General features: G+C 39.4%; 1 protein-coding gene across 4 annotated transcripts in view; it reads right to left on the bottom strand.

The window, feature by feature from the left end:
• The window catches only part of LOC133650232 (roundabout homolog 2-like), a 232147-nt gene that overhangs the window by 82393 nt on the left and 124043 nt on the right, over nucleotides 1-25711 (bottom strand). For all 4 annotated transcript variants that reach the window (XM_062047236.1, XM_062047237.1, XM_062047238.1 and 1 more), the window contains exons 7-8: nucleotides 11098-11222; nucleotides 469-640 (exon numbers count right to left, since the gene is read on the bottom strand). In XM_062047236.1, coding sequence (XP_061903220.1) covers nucleotides 469-640; nucleotides 11098-11222 — 297 coding nt within the window. The remainder of the gene's footprint in view (nucleotides 1-468; nucleotides 641-11097; nucleotides 11223-25711) is intronic.

Genomic DNA, 25711 nt, shown 5'->3' with positions numbered 1-25711 from the left:
GGGTGTACACTGCCTTCCGCCCGAATGCAGCTGAGATAGGCTCCAGCACCCCAGCATCCATCCTCAGTGTGACCTGTATGACTGTTTACCAAGTATGCCTTGCACACACTTGTGTGTGTGAAAAACCGTAGATATTATGTGACTGGGCCGGCACGCAAAGGCAGTGCCTTTAAGGTTTATTGGCGCTATGTACTGCTCCCTACGTCAATGTACACGGCGGCGTTTTAAAAAGTCATACATTTTACTTTTTGAAACCGATACCGATAATTTTGAAACCGATACCGATAATTTCCGATATTACATTTTAAAGCATTTATCAGCCGATAATATCGGCAGTCCATTATTATCGGACATCTGTAATTATCATCATATGGCGATAGATTAAAAATCTATATGGTTGGCAAAATGTATGTAATTTTTATTGTATATCATCAATAACATGTGTGTATGTGTGTGCATAACACTTACTGCTTTCCACCTCTAGAAGGGCTTTGGTAAGTATGCTCCCCGCCACGCTGATGGCCTGACAGATGTAATAGCCCGAGTCCTCACTGCGAACATCGATGATGGTTAGCTCACCGCTAAGCGACACAGAAAAGCGTCCTTGTTGTGATTGCTCTTGAATAGGGAATAATAAGATCTGGAATGAAAAAAAGCAGGTCATGCAAATTAATGATAGGTATATACAAAGTGTCTGTTTTTCGTCTAAGCCTTTTGGATGGCTGGAGTTAAAAAAGAGAGAAACAAGTAGTGTGTCTGTACATCCACATAAAGAAGAGGATGGGTGGCAGATGAATAGGAGGATACAGGAACTGCAGATATCAATATATTTATGAACAACACAGCATGTTTTATGTTTTGCAATAAAGGGGAACTGCACTTCTTTTGGATTTTTGGCTATCGTTCACAATCCTTATGAATACATTTTTTAAAAGCATTTTAAATAGTACATAAATGGGATTGTGTGTCTGCTTACAATGTGAGCCACTCAATTCTGCCTATAAAGCCCTTAAAAACATCAAACACCTCCATTAGGGTTTTATATACATGCTATAAGTATATATGTAATGTAGTAACGGGCACATTTAAAAAAACATTTAATATTTACAAACTTTACTAATTTTAAGCATATGCGGCACATTAATTTTAAAAACTTATCACAATGTTTGCTTTTTTCCCAACATCACTGATTATTACTCACCGCAGAATTCTTGAGAGCCAAAAAACATAGTAAAACATCACTTACTGTACAATATCTGCTGTCACTAGGATACAGACTGTTTGGATGCTCATATATTCCTATTTAGATGAAGAATGACTCACAATCCTCGCAAAGAAATAGGGGGTGGAACCAAGCGTCTTTTGGCGTCATTCTCGCCATTTCTGACTCTAAATTGGCTGTCAAAGTGTACCTTTTACTATCCAGGTGAGAGGCATGATTTATGATCTACAATAAAGTTTGACGAGCAAGGAATTGAGGAAGCAGCTGATCAATCGAACATGTCAACATCGGCACACAAGCTTGTGATCACGGCGCAGCTATACATAGTTTGTCTGCGTTAGCGCTTATAACACCAATATCACGAATACTTGGTTAATATTCAGATTACAAAACGTAAATGGAGTATTGTTGGCGGTTTTTGGATGGTTATTTGGTATATACAGTACTGTATATTGTTTTATGGGTATTTACGAGTTATCATGCATTACAAAAAAAATACATCCGTCGTCATGTCTTTCATAATGATTGTGAACTATAAGCAAAATTCCAAAAAAAAGTGCAGTTCCCCTTTAAATGTAGACCAAAATCTAACATATATGGTAAAAAACATGACCCCGTTCTGATTTTTAAAAGTTTTCCCCCTTACAAAGATATGGCCAGTCCAGAATCTCCATAGTAGGTTTATTATAACATGAAGACAGAATGTAAAATACTAATGTTAATTACAGGTTATTTGATTGGGGGTAATGAGTATTTGATCCTAATATAAATGTCAACTTAGTAAGGGAGAAAACCTTGTTAGCAAGCACAGAGGTCAGATGTTTTTTGTAATGGTCACCAGTGTTGTAACATTTCAGGTGTGATTTTGGCCAGAGAAACATACCGAAAGCAAAATGTCTGCACCTACATATTTGACAGTAATGATGTTGTTGTTTGACTCATATTCAAATTGTTTCTGCCTTCAAAAGAAATCTAAATGTTGTCCCATATGACCACATCACATTTTCCCGAGCCTCGTTTGAGTCACTCAGGTGTTGATTTTCAAACTTACGGCCGATGCGTCTTCTTGAGTAGGGGGACCGTGCTGGTACTAGACGAGTGGACGCATGCAAATTATAGGACCAACAGTGACCTCTTTCTAACCAAGCTTCTTTTTGATTCCCTTGCAGTCCTTTCCTGTCTTGTGTAGGTCTCCAATCGTATAGCTGAGGTTGTTTTGACAACTTTTTGGTCATGGCTATGGTGGTAGAGAGACTGTTTCTGTGACATTGTCTTTATCAACATAATGAGTTGAGATTAGGAGTACTTTCCTAAAGGGAGAGGACTAACTTATGTACTTCAAGAACACGTACCTGTCTTTTGAGGTCAGAATTATTTCTGGTTGGTTGGAGATTAAAAACGTCCTTACTAGTACATTGGGGGAGCTACAAAAATAAGTGGACAAGCCTGCAAATATGGCATTGGAATTGAACCCTAACCCATTAACAATAAAGCTTCAAAAGACAATCAGTGCCTGTGTGTCTCTGCTGGTGGGGTACCTTTCCAATAGAACAGATATACACATTCCTATGCAAACTAAATGGCTTCATCTTATTTACATAAAGACATGTCATTCTTGTCTTTACATGATTGCGCGTTTATAATTTCTCATTAGCTTTTGTTCAAGCCTGAGGAGTGGTCACACTAACTAAATGACAAGTCTTTATTCTGACTTTGTGGACTAATTTGGATCCTTTCTATTATTTTCTATTATGAAAGTTGGTGAAGTGGTGATTGCAATGCAGTCATGCATGTGTGTTTGCATATTAGCAGTCCACGCTTCCCCAAAGCTGTCAAACCTGGGGAAACATTAAAAATCCACCATAAAAATGATAACTGTTCATATTTTTGTAAGGGGCTGAACTTACAAAATCAAAATCTACAGATGGGCGACATGGACTAAAATCTATATTGCAATACATATACTTAATTGGCTCCCAGTTACTTTTAGAGTTCATTTTAAAATGTTACTAATTGTTTTTAAATGCTTACACCAAGAAACCCCACCCTATCTTATTGAGCTGCTGCAGCCTTATTGTCCCAGCAGGAACCTGATCTCTTCAGACCAGCTCCTCCTGGCTGTCCCAAAAAACAGACTTAAAACCAGAGGAGATAGAGCCTTCTCAGTTGCAGGGCCCAGACCGTGGAACGACCTTAAGAAATAAGTGAAGGTGAGAAAAGAAACCAAGAAGGGCTTATGCAAGGTTCTCACCTAAAGCAGTAAATTAACAAACAAAATTAAACATCGGATATAAAAAATAAGACAACAACAAGTAGTCTACCTTGTGTGGATTGAGTCTAGGTGTGTGTGTGTGTGTGTGTGTGTGTGTGTGTGTGTGTGTGTGTGTGTGTGTGTGTGTGTGTGTGTGTGTGTGTGTGTGTGTGTGTGAGGAAGTATATGGCTACATTATAAGGTAGTAACAAATGGAAAATGTTGATTCATCAGGCTGGCCCTTAATCTATGTTTAACGTTACTGAGTGAGGATGAGGAGTTTGCAATACATAGGTGAGTATTCCAGAGTAAAGAACCTCTGTGTTTAATGGAAAACTGTCTAAGAGTGATTCGGCCAAAGACAGGACGGAGATTATCAGTTTGTCTAGTATTATGATCATGAACTTGCAAATTGGTCTTCAAATAATCTTTGAAAGTCGTAGGAAGCGTGTAGGGAGGTAAGTACATTTATAGATAAAAGAAGAGGACTGAACTGTGTTAATATTATGAATAGAGGAGCAGATGGAGCCAAATAGCTAGAGGAGGTAGTCTTACAAATGTATTTTGTATAATTAATAATTTGTGTAAATGTGATGGATACAGTATTGCAATTGATATGGAATGAATTAAACTGTAATAAAGAGTTAAGAGGCATGCCTGATGAACCAAACCCCTGATTCTTCTGATGATACCAAGAGATCTTGACACTTTGTTGGTTACTGAACCTATGTGTTCTATCCATGACACTTTTTCATTGACTAGGATACCTAGACATTTGGTGGATGAAACTTGACTAATTTCGATTCCTCCAATATTAATCTTAGCACTCTGTTTACAGTATGTTTGGTTTTTGCTTGATAACGTAATAAAGTTAGACTCTTTTACATTTAGTGATAGCTTATTAACAAGAAACCATTCAGGTAGCACGGCTATACCAGAATTAGCTTCCCTAAGGAGGTTTTCAAATTTCTTGTGAGTCAGGATCAAATTTGTATCATCAGCAAACAGTTCGGTGCAAAGGATGACGTCGATGTTCTCTACTAAATCCTTTCAGCAAAAATATGTCAATATAGCGAAATGATCAAGTATGACACATAGAATGGATCTGCTATCCCCGTTTAAATAAGAACATTTCATTTCAGTAGGCCTTTAATTGTCAGGTGGAGTGAGTGGGTGGGCAGGATTGTCCATGATGGCGAGCAGTTTGCCCAGTGTCCTCCTGTCCCTCACTGACACAAACGCCTCCAACTGCGTGCCAATAGTTTGGCCGGCTTTCCGGATCAGTTTATCAATCCGGTTTGAGTCCCTTCTGTTGGTGCTGCTCCCCCAACTAACCACTGCAAAGTACAGTGCACTGGCCACAACAAACTGATAAAATATCCTCAACAGCTTGCTGCACACATTAAAGGACCTAAGCTTCCTCAGGAAAAAGAGTCTGCTCATACCCTTTTTGTAAACAGCTTTGCAGTTGTCCTTCCAGTCTAGTCTGCTGTTCAAGTGGACTCCCAGGTACTTGTACTGCTCCACTACTGCCACCTCCCGGCCCTGGATCTTGATGGGCTCCACCGGGGTCACTCTTTTCCTGAAGTCGATGACCAGCTCCTTGGTCTTGTCCACATTAAGGACCAGATGGTTCGCCTGAGACCACTCCACAAAGTCAGCGATCAGTGTCCTGTACTCCAATTCACTTTACACTAGTTTTGGGTGATACTACAAATTTGGGTATCGATTAAATACCAAGTAGTGACAGGAGCAGTATTGGTCATACCAATGCTGATAATTAAAATTTTCAAGATCATTAAATTATTCAATTTGTGATCACAAAAACACAGGGTGTCGGTGTAACAATACCAATTAAATGTTAAAAATATTTCCTTATTCACTTGTATTACATTCCATATTTTGAGCAGAATAAAGTCAATAGTGCAAAATAACAAACACAATTGATAATTTGATTTAAAACCTTTAGTTTTTGCCCTTAAAGTCTTGTGTTCAGGGCCATATTCCCTGAGTTTGTAAACAATAACAAAAACAACAAACAACTATTTTATGATTATAAAAAAATATCGATCTACTCACTGTAACATTGACCATATACTGATACTATAATTGATATCATTATTGTAAATATTTGAATCAATCCGCCCCTCCCTGATAACATTCAAGAGCTTTAGTTTAGCAGTTGTAGTTTGTGAGTTCTTGTATCCTCTTGCGGTGTGTAGTGTAGCATGTTTAGCTACTACTCATCCTTAAGTAATGTTACTTGTAAGAAACATTGTTTATTTACCACAATGGAGGCAAGAATTAGTGACTTAGAAGCGGACTCACACTGTGGAGGAATGTTAGCCACTAGCAAGGACTCTTCTTTAGGCATTCGTCGGTCCTGGAGGATCATAGGTCTTTGCCCTGGATAGTCAGATGAAAACAGCATCTGCGGGGGCTATAGAGCCTGATGCGTAAGCGGAAGTCCAGTTTGCAGAATGCACATATGAAATCTGATGCCGGTTGGTCTGCTGGTGGTTAGGCCTTTTTCCGTTGGCGCCTGTTCTCCACCTGTTGCATCAAAACTACCTCGAAGTGATGGAGCATATACCATACTTTGTGACTCCAGGCAGATCTGTGTTCAGCCAGTCTGCCAGGTGCTGAGGTTGATGTTTAGCGCTTTTAGGTTCCTCTTATCAGATCTCCTTATAGCGCAGTTGGGGTCTATCAACAAACCTCTTTCCAGACAACAGTTCGCCAAAGAGGAGATCCTTTGGGATGTGCCTATTTAAGCAATGTGAACATGGAGTGGAGGAAATGTGAAGTTGGTGATGCGGTTTCTCCAATAAATACCCAGGATTTGCCTAAGACTGCGCATGTGGATGACGTCGAGCCTTTTTTTTTTCTGGTGAGAACAGTGTCCAAGATTCCATGCCATTGAGGGTTGGGCTCTCAACAGAAGCCATGTAGACCTGTGCCTTGGTATGCTCTATTAGCTTTAGCCAGCTACGCTGTGTGAGTCTTGCCAGTCTTGCTTGTGGAACCTAGGTACACAAACTCATTAACCAGTGTTGGCGGATGACTGTATACTTGAGCTGGGGTGGAGCCAATAGTTGTTTGTGCAACCACTTGCAGGTTGTTGAACTCTTCTACATGTGACATGTAGAGCCTTTATATGTTGTGAGGGCCTGTCATTTCTCCTCATTTAGAGGAAGCCGGTTTTCTGCGTTGGCCTCAAACCAGTCAGCTGACTTGTACTGCATGTTGCAAAAAAGTGGACATCGCTGTGTTGTATATGGTGTGCCTGAGGTATGACCATATGTCACTGGCGTTTAGACTGGGTGGCTTCGGGAAGTCCGTTTTTCAGTGCCTTTACAAAGTCTTCCACCTTTTCCTGGATGGAGGTCTTGCCGGCATCAATGCCCACTCAGCCAACTTTCTGTTCTCTGTGTATCTATTTTGACCGGAGCTGAACTATGCAGCCCACAAGAGAATAATCGGTGTCAGTCTGCATTCTGGAAACTCTGGGTCAGTTTAACACTGCCCGGGTCGTTGCGTCGGCGAAGCAGTAGATCAAGCCGGTGCCGATGCTTAAACCTGGGATGTCTCCAGGATAATTTGTGTTCAGGGTAGGTGTTGAAAAAGGAGTTGGTGATGCACAGGTTGTTGTGACAGCAGAACTCTAGCAGACATTGCTCATTTATCTATCATTCAAATTCCAAACTGGACCATGCAAGATGGCCAAGAGCTATGGTCTGGGCTGACTCTGGTGTTAAAATCTCCAAGAAGAAAGACCAATACATCTTGTGGGATGTGTCTAATGATGAAGCTGAGGTCGCCTAAAAACCTGTCCTTCACTTCTGATGCTGATGTTAGTGGGGGAGCTACGACACTGATTAGGCTAAACAATGATGTTTGGAGCTGGATCTTGAGTATGCTTTTTGATCCCTCTGACGGCGATACAGTGGAGTTCAGCAGCTGATTCCTGACAGCAAAACCAACGCCATGATTTCTAGTTTTTTCTGGCGGCTTGCCCTTCCAAAAAAACTTAACTCCTTCTCTCTGAGAGTCTCTGAGAGTCGTGTCTCCTGTAGGCTGGCACATCCATTTTGAGCCCACTCATTTTTTCGTAGATCACAGCAGTCTTGCGGGCATCATTTACTTTTCTTAAATTGTCTGAAAGGCCTGGTGTCATGGTACATACATTCCATCTACCCAGCCATAATGCTGGGTTGGATGGTTTATTATTCTTTTGCTTGGTGCAAATTTGACAATCTGTTTTTTTGGTGTTTGACCGAGCCCCACACACCCAGTGGAGCGGGTGGGCTAGGGCGGGACAGCACCCATTTGGCCTGGGGCTGGCCTGCTTGAGTCAGGCGGTAGCTGTCCAGTGAAATCCTAAGATTTCTCCCACCGTCGGAAGCAACCCCTGGCACCTCACTCCACGCCAATTGAGCAATAGGTTGTTGCTTGTCGTGTTGTGTCTACGCTAAGAAGCGGCTCTATAGTTTTCTCTCCAGGGCAGGAGCCTGGGCAAGAGTTATGAGGCATTGGTTGTTGTTGCGCATGCAACAGACCGCCTCTCTCCACGTCACTAATGTACCCCAAGGGAAGGGCAGGCGCCAATACAGATTGGCATCAGTGTTGTCACAGGAGTTGCTGGAGTGTAGTTAAGTACGACTGCAAACCTTCTTTTGGGACAACCTCTCTTAATTTGTGCTCAGGTTTTCTTAGCCTTTCCCGTAAATAGGTAGGCCGCACAACAGTGGAGATTTTGAATCAGGGTTTGCCATCCCTTAGGTGAGCTGTCATCCAAGGCGGTCGAGTTCCACCTACTTCACTTTCTACCAAACCAGCAAGGTCTGGACTGGTGAGAGCCGGGGCGTATCCGCACACCGTTAAGCCTGCACACTGCATCTGGTTCTTATGCGAGGACACGAAAATGCGTTGAAAACGCTACATACCGGATGTTAGCCACTAGCCACCAAGGAGTGAGCGATAGTCCACTTGTCGCTGTCAAATTTGTAGGACACAGCAAGAATGTGTCATTAACATGCATTATCATGATATGGTGATAGTTTTGAAAGCTCTATTGTCGGTCCAATTTATATTATCTATATCTTATATTGTCTATATCGCGCCATCCTAAGGGGATCAAACACCTATTTGTCCACACTGTAAATGTGCAATTATTGCTTACTTGAACAGTGTAATCAATTTACTATGGAAATAACATTTTTTTTAACACATATTGGCCCTGGATCATCTGTAGTCTGTAAAATATTTCACACCCTTGCTTAGTAGGGAACCATTTTATCTCTTCATTGTTTTGCTAATAAACAATAATTTTTTGCAGAATGATTTCCAACATGATTTCTGCTCTATTATGTCTCTGACCTTCAGGGTTGTTGATTTGTTATCCCTTTTTTCCCATCCCTTGTGCTTTCTCTCCCACACAAATTGCAGCCAATTTCTCTCTCCCCCACTTTAATATCTACCTGGAAACCATGCTCCATACACCCACAGTTTTTCAACCGGCATTGCAGTGCTATCCAACATGCTACACAGTTTATCATACACTTGTGCAAACCCACACACACCCACATTTGTACACATGCAAGCAAAGTCACATCCATGCTGAACAAAAGCTTGAAAATTAAAAATGAAAAAGGCAATGTGTAGGAATGTGTGTGTGTGAAAGTCACACTCGTACCACAATATTAAAGCATACAGTACCGATCAACTCAGTACATACACATGCACTTAAAACATTAATTACTGAATTTGATTGAAAACACATTTTAAACACATTATTTGGATCATGTTCGACTAAGGTTGGATTAACACACAGAAACTATGCAGATCTCTCTTGTATATTTTAAATAAGAATTATATTTTTGTTAACTCAAACCCTGCATTTGAGAACAACTTCTGGGCGTTGTGTTTTTAACTGTTTTAACCTGGGCAGTATGTATAAATGCCAACAATCCTTCTAGCTACAGTTCCATGCTAATAGCTATAGCAACCTTCATGAATACCTTGTGTTAACATGGAAACATCGCTTGATTTAATGGACAAGTGCTGAATCTCAAAGTGATTAAATAAATGCTAACAGTTTGTACACTAACAGATAGGTCCAAAGTACATGAACCAGAAAAGTGTCTCGAAAAGCTTTAAATAAATCTTGTCAAGTAGGTAGATTTATTTCATGTGAGATTGGTTACAATGTTAATACAGTTCTGTGTTCTAACAGTAATGCTAACACTTTGTAGCCAAAGTACCAGCAACCTTTATGGATATCTTGTGTTAACAAGGGAACATGGCTTAATTGCTTCTATGGACAAGTGCTTTACTGCTAAATCTCAAAATGATGAGCAAATTTGCGAACAGTTTACATGTTAACAGGTAGGTCCGAAGTACATAAACCAGAGAGGCGTCTCAAAGAGCTTTAAATACATCATAAATGATAAATGGGTTATACTTGTATATCGCTTTTCTACCTTCAAGGCACTCAAAGCGCTTTGACAGTATTTCCACATTTACCCATTCACACACACATTCACACACTGATGGCGGGAGCTGCCATGCAAGGCGCTAACCAGCAGCCATCAGGGGCAAAGGGTGAAGTGTCTTGCCCAAGGACACAACGGACGTGACTAGGAAGGTAGAAGGTGGGAATTGAACCCCAGTAACCAGCAACACTCCGATTGCTGGCACAGCCACTCTACCAACTTCGCCACGCATCATGTCATTTTATTTTATGACAGAATAATTGCATTGCTAATACAGTATTCTAACAGTTGTTATGCTCATACTTAACAAAAACATAAATTGCTTGCTTTTTGAACTTTGATAGTATCCTCATGATAATAGCTAGCAGCATTATGTATGGATCCATTTTGCAAATAACGCTTGCTTTAAGAGGCAGGTGCTAAAAGACTGATTCGATGTTTGGTTTCAGTTTTAATGCCAACAGATAAACAAGTACGAAGTGCAGCGGATGAAAAAGTAGTTGTACGAGCATTTCACATCATGTCATGTAGTCAGAACATTTTTAAAATGCAAATATGCCAACAACTGTTACGCCCGACACCTCATAAATGGGTATTATGTACAAAAAGTGGTAACTGCAAATTATTTTAACCATTGTAATGAGAAAGCTATCAATGTTAACAGTTAGCATGTCTACAGGTGTAACAAGATTTTGGGTAATAGAAAGTAAAATAAATAAATACAAGTAGTAAGAAGAAGTAGAATCCAACGACTGTTATTTCCTGACCTTAATGGCCTGGAAAAAGAGGCGCATTCCATCTTTTGAGAGCTTTACAGTCATCGTCAATAATTGTAACGGAGGTTTTTTGAGAATTACGTTGCCATGGTTACACATAATTTATATGCCGCCTTAAGCGCCATCGAGACATATCTAACGAAGCAACATGTGAGGGGGTTCTTTCCATGCTGTGATCTAAATTATTCTGCTTTGCAGCAAGATGCTGCTTTTGTCACTTCGAAGGACATAATTAATTTAACAGCACCGGCATGAAGTTTGACAGGATGGTTTGGTATTTTGGATATGCCAAAGTACTAATAAGGTAGTGTAAACTCCACTGGCAAGACTTCCTACACACAAACAGATGCTTACCTGGCTTCCTTCTTTTTGCCAAAAGACAGCAGGTGGAGGGTTCCCCTTAGTGCCACAGAGGAAGGTCACAGTGCGACCTGGCATTGTGATCTGGTCACGTGGTCGCACAACAATCTGAGGAGGCACTGTAAAGAAAAAACATTAAATATGTAAGGGGTTATGTTTATCTGTGTGGTTCGTTCATCATTAGCTGTAAGGAAACGCTGACATAGTAGTGAGGGTGCAGTTTGGTCATACATAGCGACAGCAATTTGAAACTGGTTATCGTTAAGGATGCTCAGTCCCTTAAAGGGGTCCTACCCTGTTAAGGATTTCAAATATTTTGGATCCCAATGGTGCACTAAATTAAGTTTATCTCAATAAGATCTTCCATCCAACTACCGTATTTTCCGCACTATAAGGCGCACCTAAAAACCTCAAATTTTTTCCAAAGCTGACAGTGCACTTTATAATCCGGTGCGCCTTATATATGGACCAATATTGAGCCACAACAAACCTAAACTTCATTTTCATAAAGTTAGGTCTCGCAACTACGGTAAACAGCCGCCAACTTCATTTTCCCCCATAGAAGAAGAATCGCTTCTTCTTCTACGGTAAGCAGCCGCCAACTTCATTTTCCCCCGTAGAAGAAGAAGCACTTCTAACCCAAAAATGGCTCCTGTTAAGAGACACGCTTACGACGCAGAGTTTAAACTCAAGGCGATCAGTCACGCAGTAGAACACGGGAATAGAGCAGCAGCGAGAGAATTTAACATAAACGAATCAATGGTGTTTGATTCGGACACTGAAAAAGAAGAATTCGAGGGATTCGTGGATGAGGAATAACTTCATGAAGTGAGCTTTACATGTTTATTTTGTGTGTTGTGTTGTGTGACATTAACGTTTGAGCAACGTTGAGTTATTGATATTGTTATTGCTCTGCACTATTTCGAGTGTTACTATATTGTGATTGCACTAACGTTTGATTTACCGTAACAGTATCACTGTTTTTTACATGTTTATTGAATCAGGGAAAAGTTCCCCTCCACTATGTGATATAAATGTTGCACTACATGTTATACCTTGCTGTTGTTAAAAGATAAACAAAACACCACGTCACTGACATTACCTCGGGGAAAATAATAAAACAGTTGTTTATTCATTTTGGGAGTGAACAGAGTTGTCAGAACGCTGGTTTGTAATCTATAAATACAGTTTGACTGACCTATCTGACTGTTTTGTTTACATTCCCTTTAGCGCAGCTCCATCTAATGGAGGTGCACCTTATAATCCGGTGCGCTTTATATATGAACAACGTTTTGACATGTGCCATTCATTGAAGGTGCGCCTTTTAATCCGGTGCATCTTATAGTGCGGAAAATACAGTACTTATTTTGGTTGAAACCCTCCTATTTGGCAGCCTGTTCCTCCGATCGCATCTACTTTTTTAGGATTGGTCAGAGGTAGGGATCGGTGCAAAATGTGCTACTCTTATAGGTGACAGTTGAAGCGTTGGCACTCCCCGTTATCGATTCAAGTAAAATCCAATGCTACCATATTTTTATAACTTTGTTTCACATGACGTCACGTTCGGTTGCAGGCTCAAACAATTGTCGGGGAAATGAGCACTCAGACCCGACTCAGCTGGACGGTTTCTCGGTAATGGTACAATTTTCAATGCCAACAAAGCAAGTATGCCTGATAAAAACGCTCATCACAGTAAGTACAGTAAGTCTTCACTTTTCAAAATGCAAATTTTCATTGTTTATGCCATATACATACTACTGATTAGCATTATCAGGTTTACATGGCGATTTTAACGCCTCCATATTTGGTAATAAAAACTACAAATAAGATCCACGTTAAAATCAACGCTTGAAATTTTGTCCCACGGACAATTATTATTATTATTGTTTTTTTTTTTGGTCATAAAAAAATACAATCATGCGTGCTTACGGACTGTATCCCTGCAGACTGTATTGATCTATATTGATATATAATGTAGGAACCAGAAATAACAGAAAGAAACAACCCTTTTGTGCGAATGAGTGTGAATGAGTGTAAATGGGGGAGGGAGGTTTTTTGGGTTGGTGCACTAATTATAAGTGTATCTTGTGTTTTTTATGGTGATTTAATAATAAAAAATAAAAAAAAATTTATTTTTATTTTTTATTTCTTGTGCGGCCCGGTACCAATCGATCCACGGACCGGTACCGGGCCGCGGCTCGATGGTTGGGGACCACTGCCCTAGACTATACACTACTGCCATCTAATGTCTTAGAATTTCAATTGCATGCAAATTCAACTATCTAACAATTTATTTCGCTTCTGAGCCTCATTTGCAAGTGAGATGTAACAACTGGACAGCACAGTTTTCATAATCAGTTTAGTGTTAAATTAAAAATATCAAACAAACGAACATTTATTTACAGATGAACACACACAAACATGCATAATAATTGGTTCCGTTAAATGACGGTATCGATTCCCAGATAAAAGGAATTGGTACCTTATCGGTTAAAACGTGAAAGGTACCCATCCCTAGTCTCTGAATATTTGTATATCCCATTTTGTACAATGTGAATCATAATAGTTCAAACAGAGGGGTGGATCTCAGTGATGTCCATTACGTTAAAAATGACATTGTAACTCCCTCTTATGCCCGTGCCTTATTTTGCTGAAATATATTTTTTTATGTGTGTAGAAAATGTCATCATGTTCCCATCTTTGTCTCTTTGTTTAAGCACTATTTCAAAGAGAGACTGACAGAAGGGTAAAAGATCAGGTGGGAAGATGAGAAATCAATTAAGACTGGTGCAGGCATTATTATGCATTTAAACCCCCTGTGTGGAGGTAAGCCTGTCACTTGCTCCAGAATCAATAGAAATCAAAAGACACACACACACACACACACACACACACACACACACACACACACACACACACACACACACACACACACACACACACACACACACACACACACACACACACACACACACACACACACACACACACACACACACACACACACACACGCACACACACACACACACACTAGCAGAGTGAAAGTGAGACAGTCTATTCTCAATTTGCAGCCTCCATTCCCTTGTTTCCCCCTTCTTAAATGCAATTGGCCTGGTAATTGGGATCCAGAAGAAAGGTGACCTACAAAACTGAGGTTTACATCTTTTTTCCCAGAACTCTATATTTGGCTCACACATCACCACAAATCAAGATTAACCAATTTGGACTACAAGCATAACCAACAGTCATCCTGGAGGTATATGATCCAGTCTTGATCGTTGTGTTTGTATTACTGACATACACTTCACACATTTAAAACATGACTTATCTTCTACTATTTATAAGAATTAAAATAAATACTTCACAATCATGGCACAGTCAGTGTACACTGCCTTCTCTCAGCAAATAATCTCACAATGGATTAATGAACTTGTGAGTTTGTTTAAACAGATTGAATAGATCACACTGATTTAAAAAAATAACTCTTTCAAAAAATAGCTCTCAGGCTGCAGTTATCAATTATTTCAGTATATAATTTGTTTGATTAATCGACTAGTCAAATAAAACACACTTTCTAGCCTCAATGCGTCTTTTAGGGTTGTACTAAAGATAGTGTACGGTAAAAGTAGTTGAAATAAACAAGAATTTTTCTAATAACCTTTATTCTCTATTCTTATAAATGCACATTCAATTGAAATTTTACCACTTTTACCATTGGTGCATCACTACATATAACTTATATTTGAAAAATAATAAGTAAAAAAATAAAACTATGTCGCATAAAATATATTAAAAAAAAAGAAAAGAACCTAACTAATCAAAAAGGCTCTGATAAAGTATGATACACCGAGTGACAACACATTTAACAATTTAACACATACAAATTTGAAAATGTATTAATTGGCGGAGAGGTGTTTGATTTTTGGACTAACATCTTGTTAGCAATACTGTAACATACAAACAGTAGATGCTAACATGTTCTCACATGTGTTTGAATAAAATGATCATTATACAAGTCAAATAAATAAGGTGGGGTTAGCTACCAAAAATAGACTTTCAATTTTCTGCTTGTTTGCTGCCCTTAAATATGCAGGATTATTTCTGTTAATTTGCTGCATCATAGATGTAGTGCTATTGCAAAATGCCAGCTCCATTTGACGGCGTTACAATCTCATCTAGGGCTGGGAGAACTGGCTGAAAACTGTATCACCATAAAAGTATTTTATATCGGCTGATAGTCATAATTATTGTTATTTTTATCGAAAAAAAGAACCAGGAAAAAATATATTAAATGTAAATATTTTTACATAAAATGTCTCCTTCTTCTGATTATAATCCCCTCAATTATCAAAGATGAAGGAAGTGTGAAATGGACACATACACTGCAAAAAAAAAAATCCTATTTTTATGGTTAATTTATTCTAAATTTGTACTGTAATTTTTCAATTTTTTAAAAATAGTTTATAAAACTGTAGAATTTAAGACATTATCTGTAAATAAACAATCCGCCTGTTATTTTAAGTAATATGCCAGTAATGACAAACTATGTATATTTCTATTATTTTTTACAGAAAAATACCAAATTAATTATACATACCATTTTCTGTTTTCTTAAATTACTTTCAAATTCATGTAAAATTACGATATTTTTCCGCAAAACGTTTCATGAAAATTTCTGTAAATATAATGTTTTTGATCATTATTTGGTTTACAATGTTTTACTTTAATTTTATGGTTTTCGTTTGGCAGCCGTAGCTGCCAGTAGATGACTGTTTTTTTACAGAATTTTTTTTTACAGTGTAGAGAAACCAGAGAAAATCTGTTTTCTGCAGGTCTAGTGCCAGGATGTCACAACCAGGCTCAAGGATGAGCGCAGCTAAGGTGGTGTGGAAATACTGGTCTTGGTGGGGACGAGTGCCTTGCATAATTTACAGACTACCGTACATTGGTCTGACTACGGTCTGTTTAAAAAAAAACAAAAAAAAAACTGCCATACTGTCGAGGTAAAATTTCTTTGCTCTCTGCAGCACTCATTTTTAGTTTTTCCTCTCACTCCAGGCAATCACGAGACGACAAGATGGTGCAACCTGATTGGTTATTAGCATGTAACACCCACTAATCAGTGATCACTTCCTACGTTGCTCGGTTACCAAAGAGAGAGTGCCTTTGTTCATGCAACCAACCTTGCTTCGCAACTTCCCTTTGATGAAGAAAAAAAAAAAATAGAATGTTTTATCAAACGTGTTTTTTTATTGATATTACTTATGTGTCTATCGCGATATATCAGAATCAGAATAGTTTATATTGCCATTGTTTGAGAACGGGTTCACGAACTAGGAATTTACTGAAATACTGATATTGTTTAATCGCTGAGCCCTAATTTCAACACAATTATCATTTTTTTTCACTTGTAAATGATCGCAGAACCTCTTTGTTGTCTTCTTTGGGCCCTTTGTTTCCTTTCCGCCTTGTCTCTCTCTCAGCAATCTGCGGTCTCCTTGCCACACACAAACACTTAGGCCACATCACCCGCAGGGTGACCTGAATCACTAATAGGTGCACCGCTCTCATGTGTGCTCTGTTGGAGCAGTCTTGCAAAAACAATGTCCACAAATTTTACTCAATTAACAAATCAACAGAATAAAAATGTCAGCTTTTTTCTAATCAAATTAATTGGCCACCTGCTCAGTGGCCTTGTGGTTGAGTGTCCGCCCTGAGATCAGTAGGTCGTGAGTTCAAACCCCGGCCGAGTCATACCAAAGACTATAAAAATGGGACCGATTACCTCCCTGCTTGGCACTCAGCATCAAGGGTTGGAAATCACCAAAATGATTCCTGGGCGCTGCTGCTCACTGCTCCCCTCACCTCCCAGAGGGTGAACAAGGGGATGGGTCAAATGCAGAGGTTAATTTCACCACACCTAGTGTGTGTGTGACTATCGTTGGTACTTTAACTAACTTTAACTGATTATCGATGTAGTCAGTGTACAGCTTGTATTAAAGTGTAAGTTTACTATCTCTTCAAAATAACTCAGCTCACAGTTATTAATGTCTAAAAATGTGAGTATACCCCTAAGCGAGAAAGTACAAATTGGGTTGAATTAGCAATTTTCCTTCCCTGATGTCACGTGACTCGTTAGTGTTATATAGTCTCAGGTTTGACTGGGGAGCTGGTGAGTTCAATTTGCAGTTTTTGCTCTCACATGCTCTCATACTGGTCACTCTAAGTAGAACATGGCACCCCATGGCAAAGAACTCTGAGGATGTGAAAAAAAGATTTTTCGCTCTAGATTAAGATTTTCTAGGCTAGAACAACCTTAAACTGAGATGCATTACGGTATATGAGACCATACATGGGTTTAACAGGACATGTTCCACTCAGAACAGGCAAAACATTGGTCCAACAAAAAACTACGTGTCATATCCAGATGTTGTGTTTAGAACATATACGTATGAGTGCTGCCAGCATTGCTGCAGAGGTCAAAGAACGTGGGTGTCAGTCTATCAGAGCTCAGACCATACTCTGCACCTGGCATCATATCAGTTTGCTGAAGACAAGCAGACTCAGGACGTGGACAAATGAAACCACGCCTGTGGTCCTGATGAGACCAAGACAGACATAGCTAAGTTGGTCTTAGCTTAGTGTTTTGTTTGATGAAGTTGTACATGGCATTATGGTATTGGCCTGTTTGCTTTTTGTTGTGTGACATTTTCACATTTAAGTGCTTATGGTTTGAACCCGCTCCTGTTTTTTCTAAAACTGGGTATGTTGAGTTTTCAGCGGACATTCTCCTGGTTACATGGATGTTAAACATGTGTACATTGATACAAGAATCGTATAGCCATTACGATAGCAACTAAAATTTAACCCAGTTGCCCCCCAAGTGCAGAAAACTGGAGGTTTTATATATATATATGGGGCGGTATAGCTCGGTTGGTAGAGCGGCCGTGCCAGCAACTTGAGGGTTGCAGGTTCGATCCCCGCTTCCGCCATCCTAGTCACTGCCGTTGTGTCCTTGGGCAAGACACTTTACCCACCTAATCCCAGTGCCACCCACACTGGTTTGAATGTAACTTAGATATTGGGTTTCACTATGTAAAGCGCTTTGAGTCACTTGAGAAAAAGCGCTATATAAATGTAATTCACTTCACTTCACTTCACTTATTCAAAAATAATAAAGGCAAATAGAAAAATTGCGGACTGCAATAATTCTACTAAAGCTAGTACTTTAAACTACGAAGCAAAGTCTGCCACAGTATAAAAATGTCTAATACAATGGATAATATATTCTGTTGTAAAATTTGTTTGTGTGTGTGTTGAATAATTTGTTACTTCAGAATCCCTGCTACCACAAAGAATGACTTCCTCTGCATTCGGATGCAATATCTGAAATACTCAAGTAATGCAGCAGGATATTTTGTGCCTATACAATGCAACTGCTGTGCATACAAGGAAGCATGTAACAGACGCCGGAGTAGTGCAAAACAGGCCATATGATATATTTAGCACTAATTCAACACTCACTAGACATTCTCCCTTGTCTGACAAAACATAACTTTGACCCAAATAGAGTTCAAAATATTCTGTTTATTGTTGTTTCCCCAGCCCTGCCTAGATTAAAACTGTTAGATTTGGGAAGGCAAACTAGTACATTGCCTGGGGCTGTAATAAATAATTAGCAATAATGGGTGCATGTGACGATGTGAAAAAAGGATTGAGCTTTAGATTTTGAAAGAAAGGAAACATTAGCATCCTTGCAGAGAATGAAGATAAGAGTAATTATTAAAAGAGGAATCTGAAAGGATACTGTGCCCAATGCCGATGACTTTCTGTGAGGCTTTAGTTTCCACTTATTTGTTTAAGGTACGTTTTTTTGGGGGAAAATGCCTATGAGGGGAACCCGTATAACCCTAGATTTTCACTGGATGCGTAAGGCTGCTGAACGGCGCTGCCACGGACCATTTCCGCCATCTGCCAATCCCCATCGCCGTTTTGATACGGATTGTTGCGGCTCCGATGTGCAACAAAGTACCATACCATACCATACTAAGCTTATTTATAAAGCCTTTTAAAAACAGTTGAAAAACAAAGGCTGTACACAACAAACAAAAAACATATAAACACAGAAAAGTACAGGCAAAGGACGGACTAAAACGTGATTTAAAACAGAGGTAAAATATATTAAAACAGATCAGATAAAAAAACATTATCTTAAGAACAATCATTTAGATAAAAAGATGTTAAAAAGTTAAAAACAGTTCAAGTCTATTGCTGGGTTAAAAGCCAGTGAAATGGGTTTTAAGAAGGGTCTTTTTAGTAGCCAAAGAAGGGCCCTGTCTCGCACGGAGATGGAGATTGTTCCAGAGTTTGGGACCTGCAACAAAAAAGGCCTTGTCCCCTCCGAGTTTAAGCTTCGAGTTCGGTACCTCCAGGATCAGCTGTTCAGCTGACCAGAGGAACCGGGTGGGGGCATAGAGGTGGAGCAGCTCAGAGAAGTAAGGCAGGGAAAGACCATGTAAGGATTTAAAAACAAATACAATAAATTAAAAATTGACTTTAAAAGACACAGGCAGCCAGTGAAGTGAAGCTAAAACAGGAGTTATATGTTGTCTTTAACTTGTGCTTGTTAAAAGTCGAGTAGCTGCATTTTGTACCAGCTGCAGATGTGAGAGGGAGGACTGGCTAATTCCAAATTACAAAGAGTTACAGTAATCCAGCTGAGATGTAATGAAGGCATGGATTACTGTCTCAAACTGCTGCCTGGAGAGAAGGTTTTTAACCTAGGCCACCTAACGCAAATGAAAAAATCTGTCTTTCACCACTGTGTCAATCTGACGGTCCGATTTAAAATCACTATGAATACGAAAGTCCAGGTTGGTGACCATGGCCTTACGTGCATAGCCGAGAGGCCTAAATCAACTATTACTTCGGTTTTCTAGTAGCGCAGATTTTTATGAGATCTGTGCGTATCACATGATAAGGGGAGTTGTATTAAAGCAAACCAAAAACAGTCTATTCTGTACTTCTAGAAGAGTAGAAGCAAATAAACTCGGTCTCGTCATTCGAAATAGTTAATGGCAACACCGCAGAACGTCTCGAGCTCTGCCGTCGATCAATACCCACAGGCGGGCATCTGTGACAGCACTGACTTGACTTGACTCCAGGAAAAGACGACGGTTTTGCCTTGCACAACTACAACCTAATTTTGTTATTTGTAGCAAGCAACAACACAACAGGTACATCTTCCCGGGCGGCCCGCACGCACGCCCGCCCGCCCGCACGCACGCACGCCCGCACGCACGAACGCACACACACACACACAATCTCTTTCGTCTCCCGCTAACCACTCCCCTGCATCTCCGGCTCCTGTATCAGCTGGTATTTGACAATGCCTGTAATACGATTCTTTGATTTTGGACATCCATAATCAGCATGTCCTCATCCATTTTTGTCAACAAGGTGAAATTACTTCTGAAAATCTATGCCAAGTTGACTTTAGGTCCGTCCCCGCACATTAGGACGTTTCAAAGTGTTAAAATACGATCCAACATGAAAACAAAGCATTTTACTTTGAAAATAAACCAGATAACTTATTTTGTGTCTGTACATGTTCTGCATCCAGTGGAAATCCAAGGTATATTGACGTATATATATATATATATATATATATATATATATATATATATATATATATATATATATATATATATATATATATATATATATATATATATATATATATATATATATATATATATATATATACTACTACAAGTACAACCCATTTATCATTTATATATATATATATATATATATATATATATATACATACACTACCGTTCAAAAGATTGGGGTCACATTGAAATGTCCTTATTTTTGAGGGAAAAGCACTGTACTTTTCAATGAAGATAACTTTAAACTAGTCTTAACTTTAAAGAAATACACTCTATACATTGCTAATGTGGTAAATGACTATTTTAGCTGCAAATGTCTGGTTTTTGGTGCAATATCTACATAGGTGCATAGAGGCCCATTTCCAGCAAATATCACTCCAGTGTTCTAATGGTACAATGTGTTTGCTCATTGGCTCAGAAGGCTAATTGATGATTAGAAAACCCTTGTGCAATCATGTTCACACATCTGAAAACAGTTTAGCTCGTTACAGAAGCTACAAAACTGACCTTCCTTTGAGCATATTGAGTTTCTGGAGCATCACATTTGTGGGGTCAATTAAACGCTCAAAATGGCCAGAAAAAGAGAACTTTCATCTGAAAATCGATTTCAGATATTCTTGTTCTTAGAAATGAAGGCTGTTCCACAAAATTGTTTGGGTGACCCCAAACTTTTGAACGGTAGTGTATATATACTGTATATATATATATAGTGTGTGTGTATATACATATATGTATATGCATATACTGTATATATATGTAAATAAATATACAGTATATATATATATATATATATATATATATATATATATATATATATATATATATATATATATATATATATATATATATATATGTGTATATATACCGTATTTTTCAGACTATAAGGCACACATAAAATCCTTTCATTTTCTCAAAAATTTACAGAACGCCTTATAGCCCAGTGCGACTAATGTACGGAATAATTCTGGTTGTGCTTACCGACCTCGAAGCTATTTTATTTGGTACATGGTGTAATGATAAGTGTGACCAGTATATGGCAGTCACACATAAGAGATACTTGTAGACTGCAAGATGACGCTAGTAACCAACACCAAAACTTTAAATGTTCCATTGAGAATATAGAACATTACACACAGCGCTTAAAAATATGTCAAAATGTTTTAGTACGACTTTGGTCAGCTTTGAAGCCGCACTGCTTGATGGATTGTCGGAGCATTACGGCTACCGTAGTCAGATGTACTGTGCTTCAACATACGGGTATTATTATGGTGTGTGTATAAGGAATGCAAAATGGCACCTATTAGCAAACATTATTTGGCGTTTTATTTCGCAATATTATGCAAAACCAACATTTCTTACCTTCTGGTACCGGCTGATGTGTATTTGGGATCTGCATAAGTCCTGAAAATTTAAGCTCAACCGTCTTTCCGTCTTTGTAATCCGTTGTAGCTTCTTTTTTTTCTCTATCTTCTTGTTATGGGGCATTCATCCTCCGCTGTTGCCATTTCTAATATAAAGTAGCGTAAAGTTCTAACTTATATCTGTCAGTAGACTCGCTATGGAAGCGCTAAAAACTATCGGTGTAATGGGTTAACATAGAACTTTAGTTATTAGAGAGTTCCGGTCAAACGTTTTTTCATGGGACACATTTATGGCGTTGTATTTGCACTAGTGAGCTACGGATGAGGATATGCTGCTCCATTATCTGAATGTCATTAAAACAGTTAGCTCCATCTCTTGATACTTCTTCGACTCCCGTCCTTGCACGCTACACCGCTACAAGAAAGATGACGGGGAGAAGACGCAGTTGAAGGTGAGCAACGTAAATAAGACCGTCAACAAAGGTGCATCCTCATACTTGCCAACCCTCCCGATTTTCCCGGGAGACTCCCGAATTTCAGTGCCCCTCCCAAAAATCTCCCGGGGCAACCATTCTCCCAAATTTCTCCCGATTTCCAGCCGGACAACCATATTGGGGGCGTGCCTTAAAGACACTGTCTTTAGCGTCCTTTACAACCTGTCGTCACGTTCGCTTTTCCTACATTCAAACAGCAAGCCGACCCAGTCACATAACATATGCGGTTTTTACACACACATGAGTGACTGCAAGGCATACTTGGTCAACAGCCATACAGGTCACACTGAGGGTAGCCATATAAACAACTTTAATACGGTTACAAATATGCGCCACACTGTGAACCCACACCAAACAAGAATGACAAACGCATTTCGGGAGAACATTCGCACCGTAACACAACATAAACACAACAGAACAAATACCCAGAATCCCTTGCAGCACTAACTCTTCCGGGACACTACAATATACACCCCCCGCTACCACCAAAGTAGATTTATGCTGCTTTAACATCTGCTGACTGAAGCCTTGCTTTTGAAGAATCCTCCATCAAGTCTTTTATTGGGCGCCAAACAATCATCCATGCCACACCCACTTCAAGTCCACTACCCCCCTAACCCCACCTACCTCAACCCCACCCTATACTATACTGTGTATAGCTTACTGAGCTATGACGAGTGTTGCAGCGAAAAGCACCCACACGGATTGTTATAATCGGAATCCCTCCTTTGTTTATTCAAAGTGGTTATACAGTGTCCCAAAACACAGCATCGGCTAACAAATATCCCTGAATCCTATTTTATAGTATCAAGACGAGATGTCATCGGAAGAGCCAGGGAAGGCATATTTAAGGACAATCCAAACATGATGTGCTGATAATCACGATCAGTTCTAACACAACGCAATGCTATTCTGCAGTAAGTTTAAATAACCTACATCTTCTAGTGCTTTTGGACAATAAATTATATAATCACTTGCTACAATGTCTGCTCTCACTAGGATGCAAACTGATGGAATGTTCATATCTTCCCGTTTAGATGAAGAAATCAGCCTAAAAATTACCCAGGTTTAAAAAAAGGTGCCGCTAACGTGTCTTTTGTTGTCTTTTCTTTTGAGTATAAGTTAGATGTCAAAGTTGACCAACTTCTCGGTTGATGACCACAACCTTCTACTATGCAGGTAAGAGACATGATTTATATTTTAGAATTAACTTTTCCCATCTTAGAGGCGATGCAGCAGCTCACCTGCTCAGAGTGTCAATATAGCAGCATAAACTAGTTAGCTCTCTGTGATCACAGCGCTGCTAAAAAAAATAGTTTGTCTGCATTAGCTCTTATAATGACAATCTTGCTAATACTTGGTTAATATTAAAGGCCTACTGAAATGAAATTTTCTTATTTAAACAGGGATAGCAGGTACATTCAACTGTATGTGTCATACTTGATCATTTCGCGATATTGCCATATTTTTGCTGAAAGGATTTAGTAGAGAACATTGACGATAAAGTTCGCAACTTTTGGTCGCTGATAAAAAAGCCTTGCCTGTACCGGAAGTAGCGTGACGTCACAGGTTGGGGAGCTCCTCACATCTGCACATTGTTTACAATCATGGACACCAGCAGCAAGAGCGATTTGGACCGAGAAAGCGACAATTACCCCATTAATTTGAGCGAGGATGAAAGATTTGTGGATGAGGAAAGTGAGAGGGAAGGATTAGAGGGCAGTGGAAGCGATTCAGATAGGGAAGATGCTGTGAGAGGCGGGTGGGACCTGATATTCAGCTGGGAATGACTAAAACAGTAAATAAACACAAGACATATATATACTCTATTAGCCACAACACAACCAGGCTTATATTTAATATGCCACAAATTAATCCGCATAACAAACACCTCCCCCCTCCCGTCCATATAACCCACCAATACAACTCAAACACCCGCACAACACACTCAATCCCACAGCCCAAAGTACCGTTCACCTCTGTAAAGTTCATACAGCACATATATTTCTCCAAATTTATATACGTGACATGCACATAGTGGCACGCACGTACGGGCAAGCGATCAAATGTTTGGAAGCCGCAGCTGCGTACTCACGGTAGCGCGTATCCAACTCAAAGTCCTCCTGGTAAGAGTCTCTGTTGTCCCAGTTCCCCACAGGCCAATGGTAAAGCTTGACTGTCATCGTTCGGGAATGTAAACAATGAAACACCGGCTACGTGTTTGTGTTGCAGCAGCCGGCCGCTAATACACCGCTTCCCACCTACAGCTTTCTTCTTAGCTATCTCCATTGTTCATTAAACAAATTGCAAAAGATTCACCAACACAGATGTCCAGAATACTGTGGAATTTTGCGATGAAAACAGACGACTTAATAGCTGGCCATAATGCTGTCCCAAAATATCCGCTACAATCCGTGACGTCACGCGCAAACGTCATCATACCGAGACCTTTTCAGCAGGATATTTTGCGGAAAATTTAAAATTGAACTTTACTAATCTAACCCGGTCGTATTGGCATGTGTTGCAATGTTAAGATTTCATCATTGATATATAAACTATCAGACTGCGTGGTCGGTAGTAGTGGGTTTCAGTAGGCCTTTAAGGTCAGTAAATGGAGTATTATTGGTGGTTTTTGGATGTTTTTTAGAGAGCTTTATGGGAGAAATAGTGTAAAGGGTGTTCTCATTATCTGCATTGTTAGCAAACTCCTACATGCCACATTTGACAAATTAGAATGCAAAAAAACCCGAAAAACATGTGTTCTTGTCTTACATAGGAATTGTAAATTATAGACAAAATTCCCAAAAAAGTTCCCCTTTAAGGATAGTAAACAGTAATTATGTTTTATGTAAAAAATGCCAAATTTCAAATCACCACTTTGTGTGATGTTAACAGTCCAAGAGTTTTGATAGTGGAGTATCTTAGTACTGCTATTAATGATAGCCACTACTTTATCTGTGAGGTTATGTGAGAGTGCCAAGCTTAAAAGAGACGTGATGTTGAGCCAAGGGTCGACCGATCAGAAGGCAGAGCAGAAGGAGCAGCAAGTAAGGATTTTGAGGATTAAGAGATTTTAATG

The sequence above is a fragment of the Entelurus aequoreus genome, linkage group LG05 (assembly GCF_033978785.1).
Source record: "Entelurus aequoreus isolate RoL-2023_Sb linkage group LG05, RoL_Eaeq_v1.1, whole genome shotgun sequence".
Classification (NCBI taxonomy): Eukaryota; Metazoa; Chordata; class Actinopteri; order Syngnathiformes; family Syngnathidae; genus Entelurus; species Entelurus aequoreus.
Note: the sequence above shows the minus strand (reverse complement) of the source record. Positions and strands in the feature narration are given on the sequence as shown.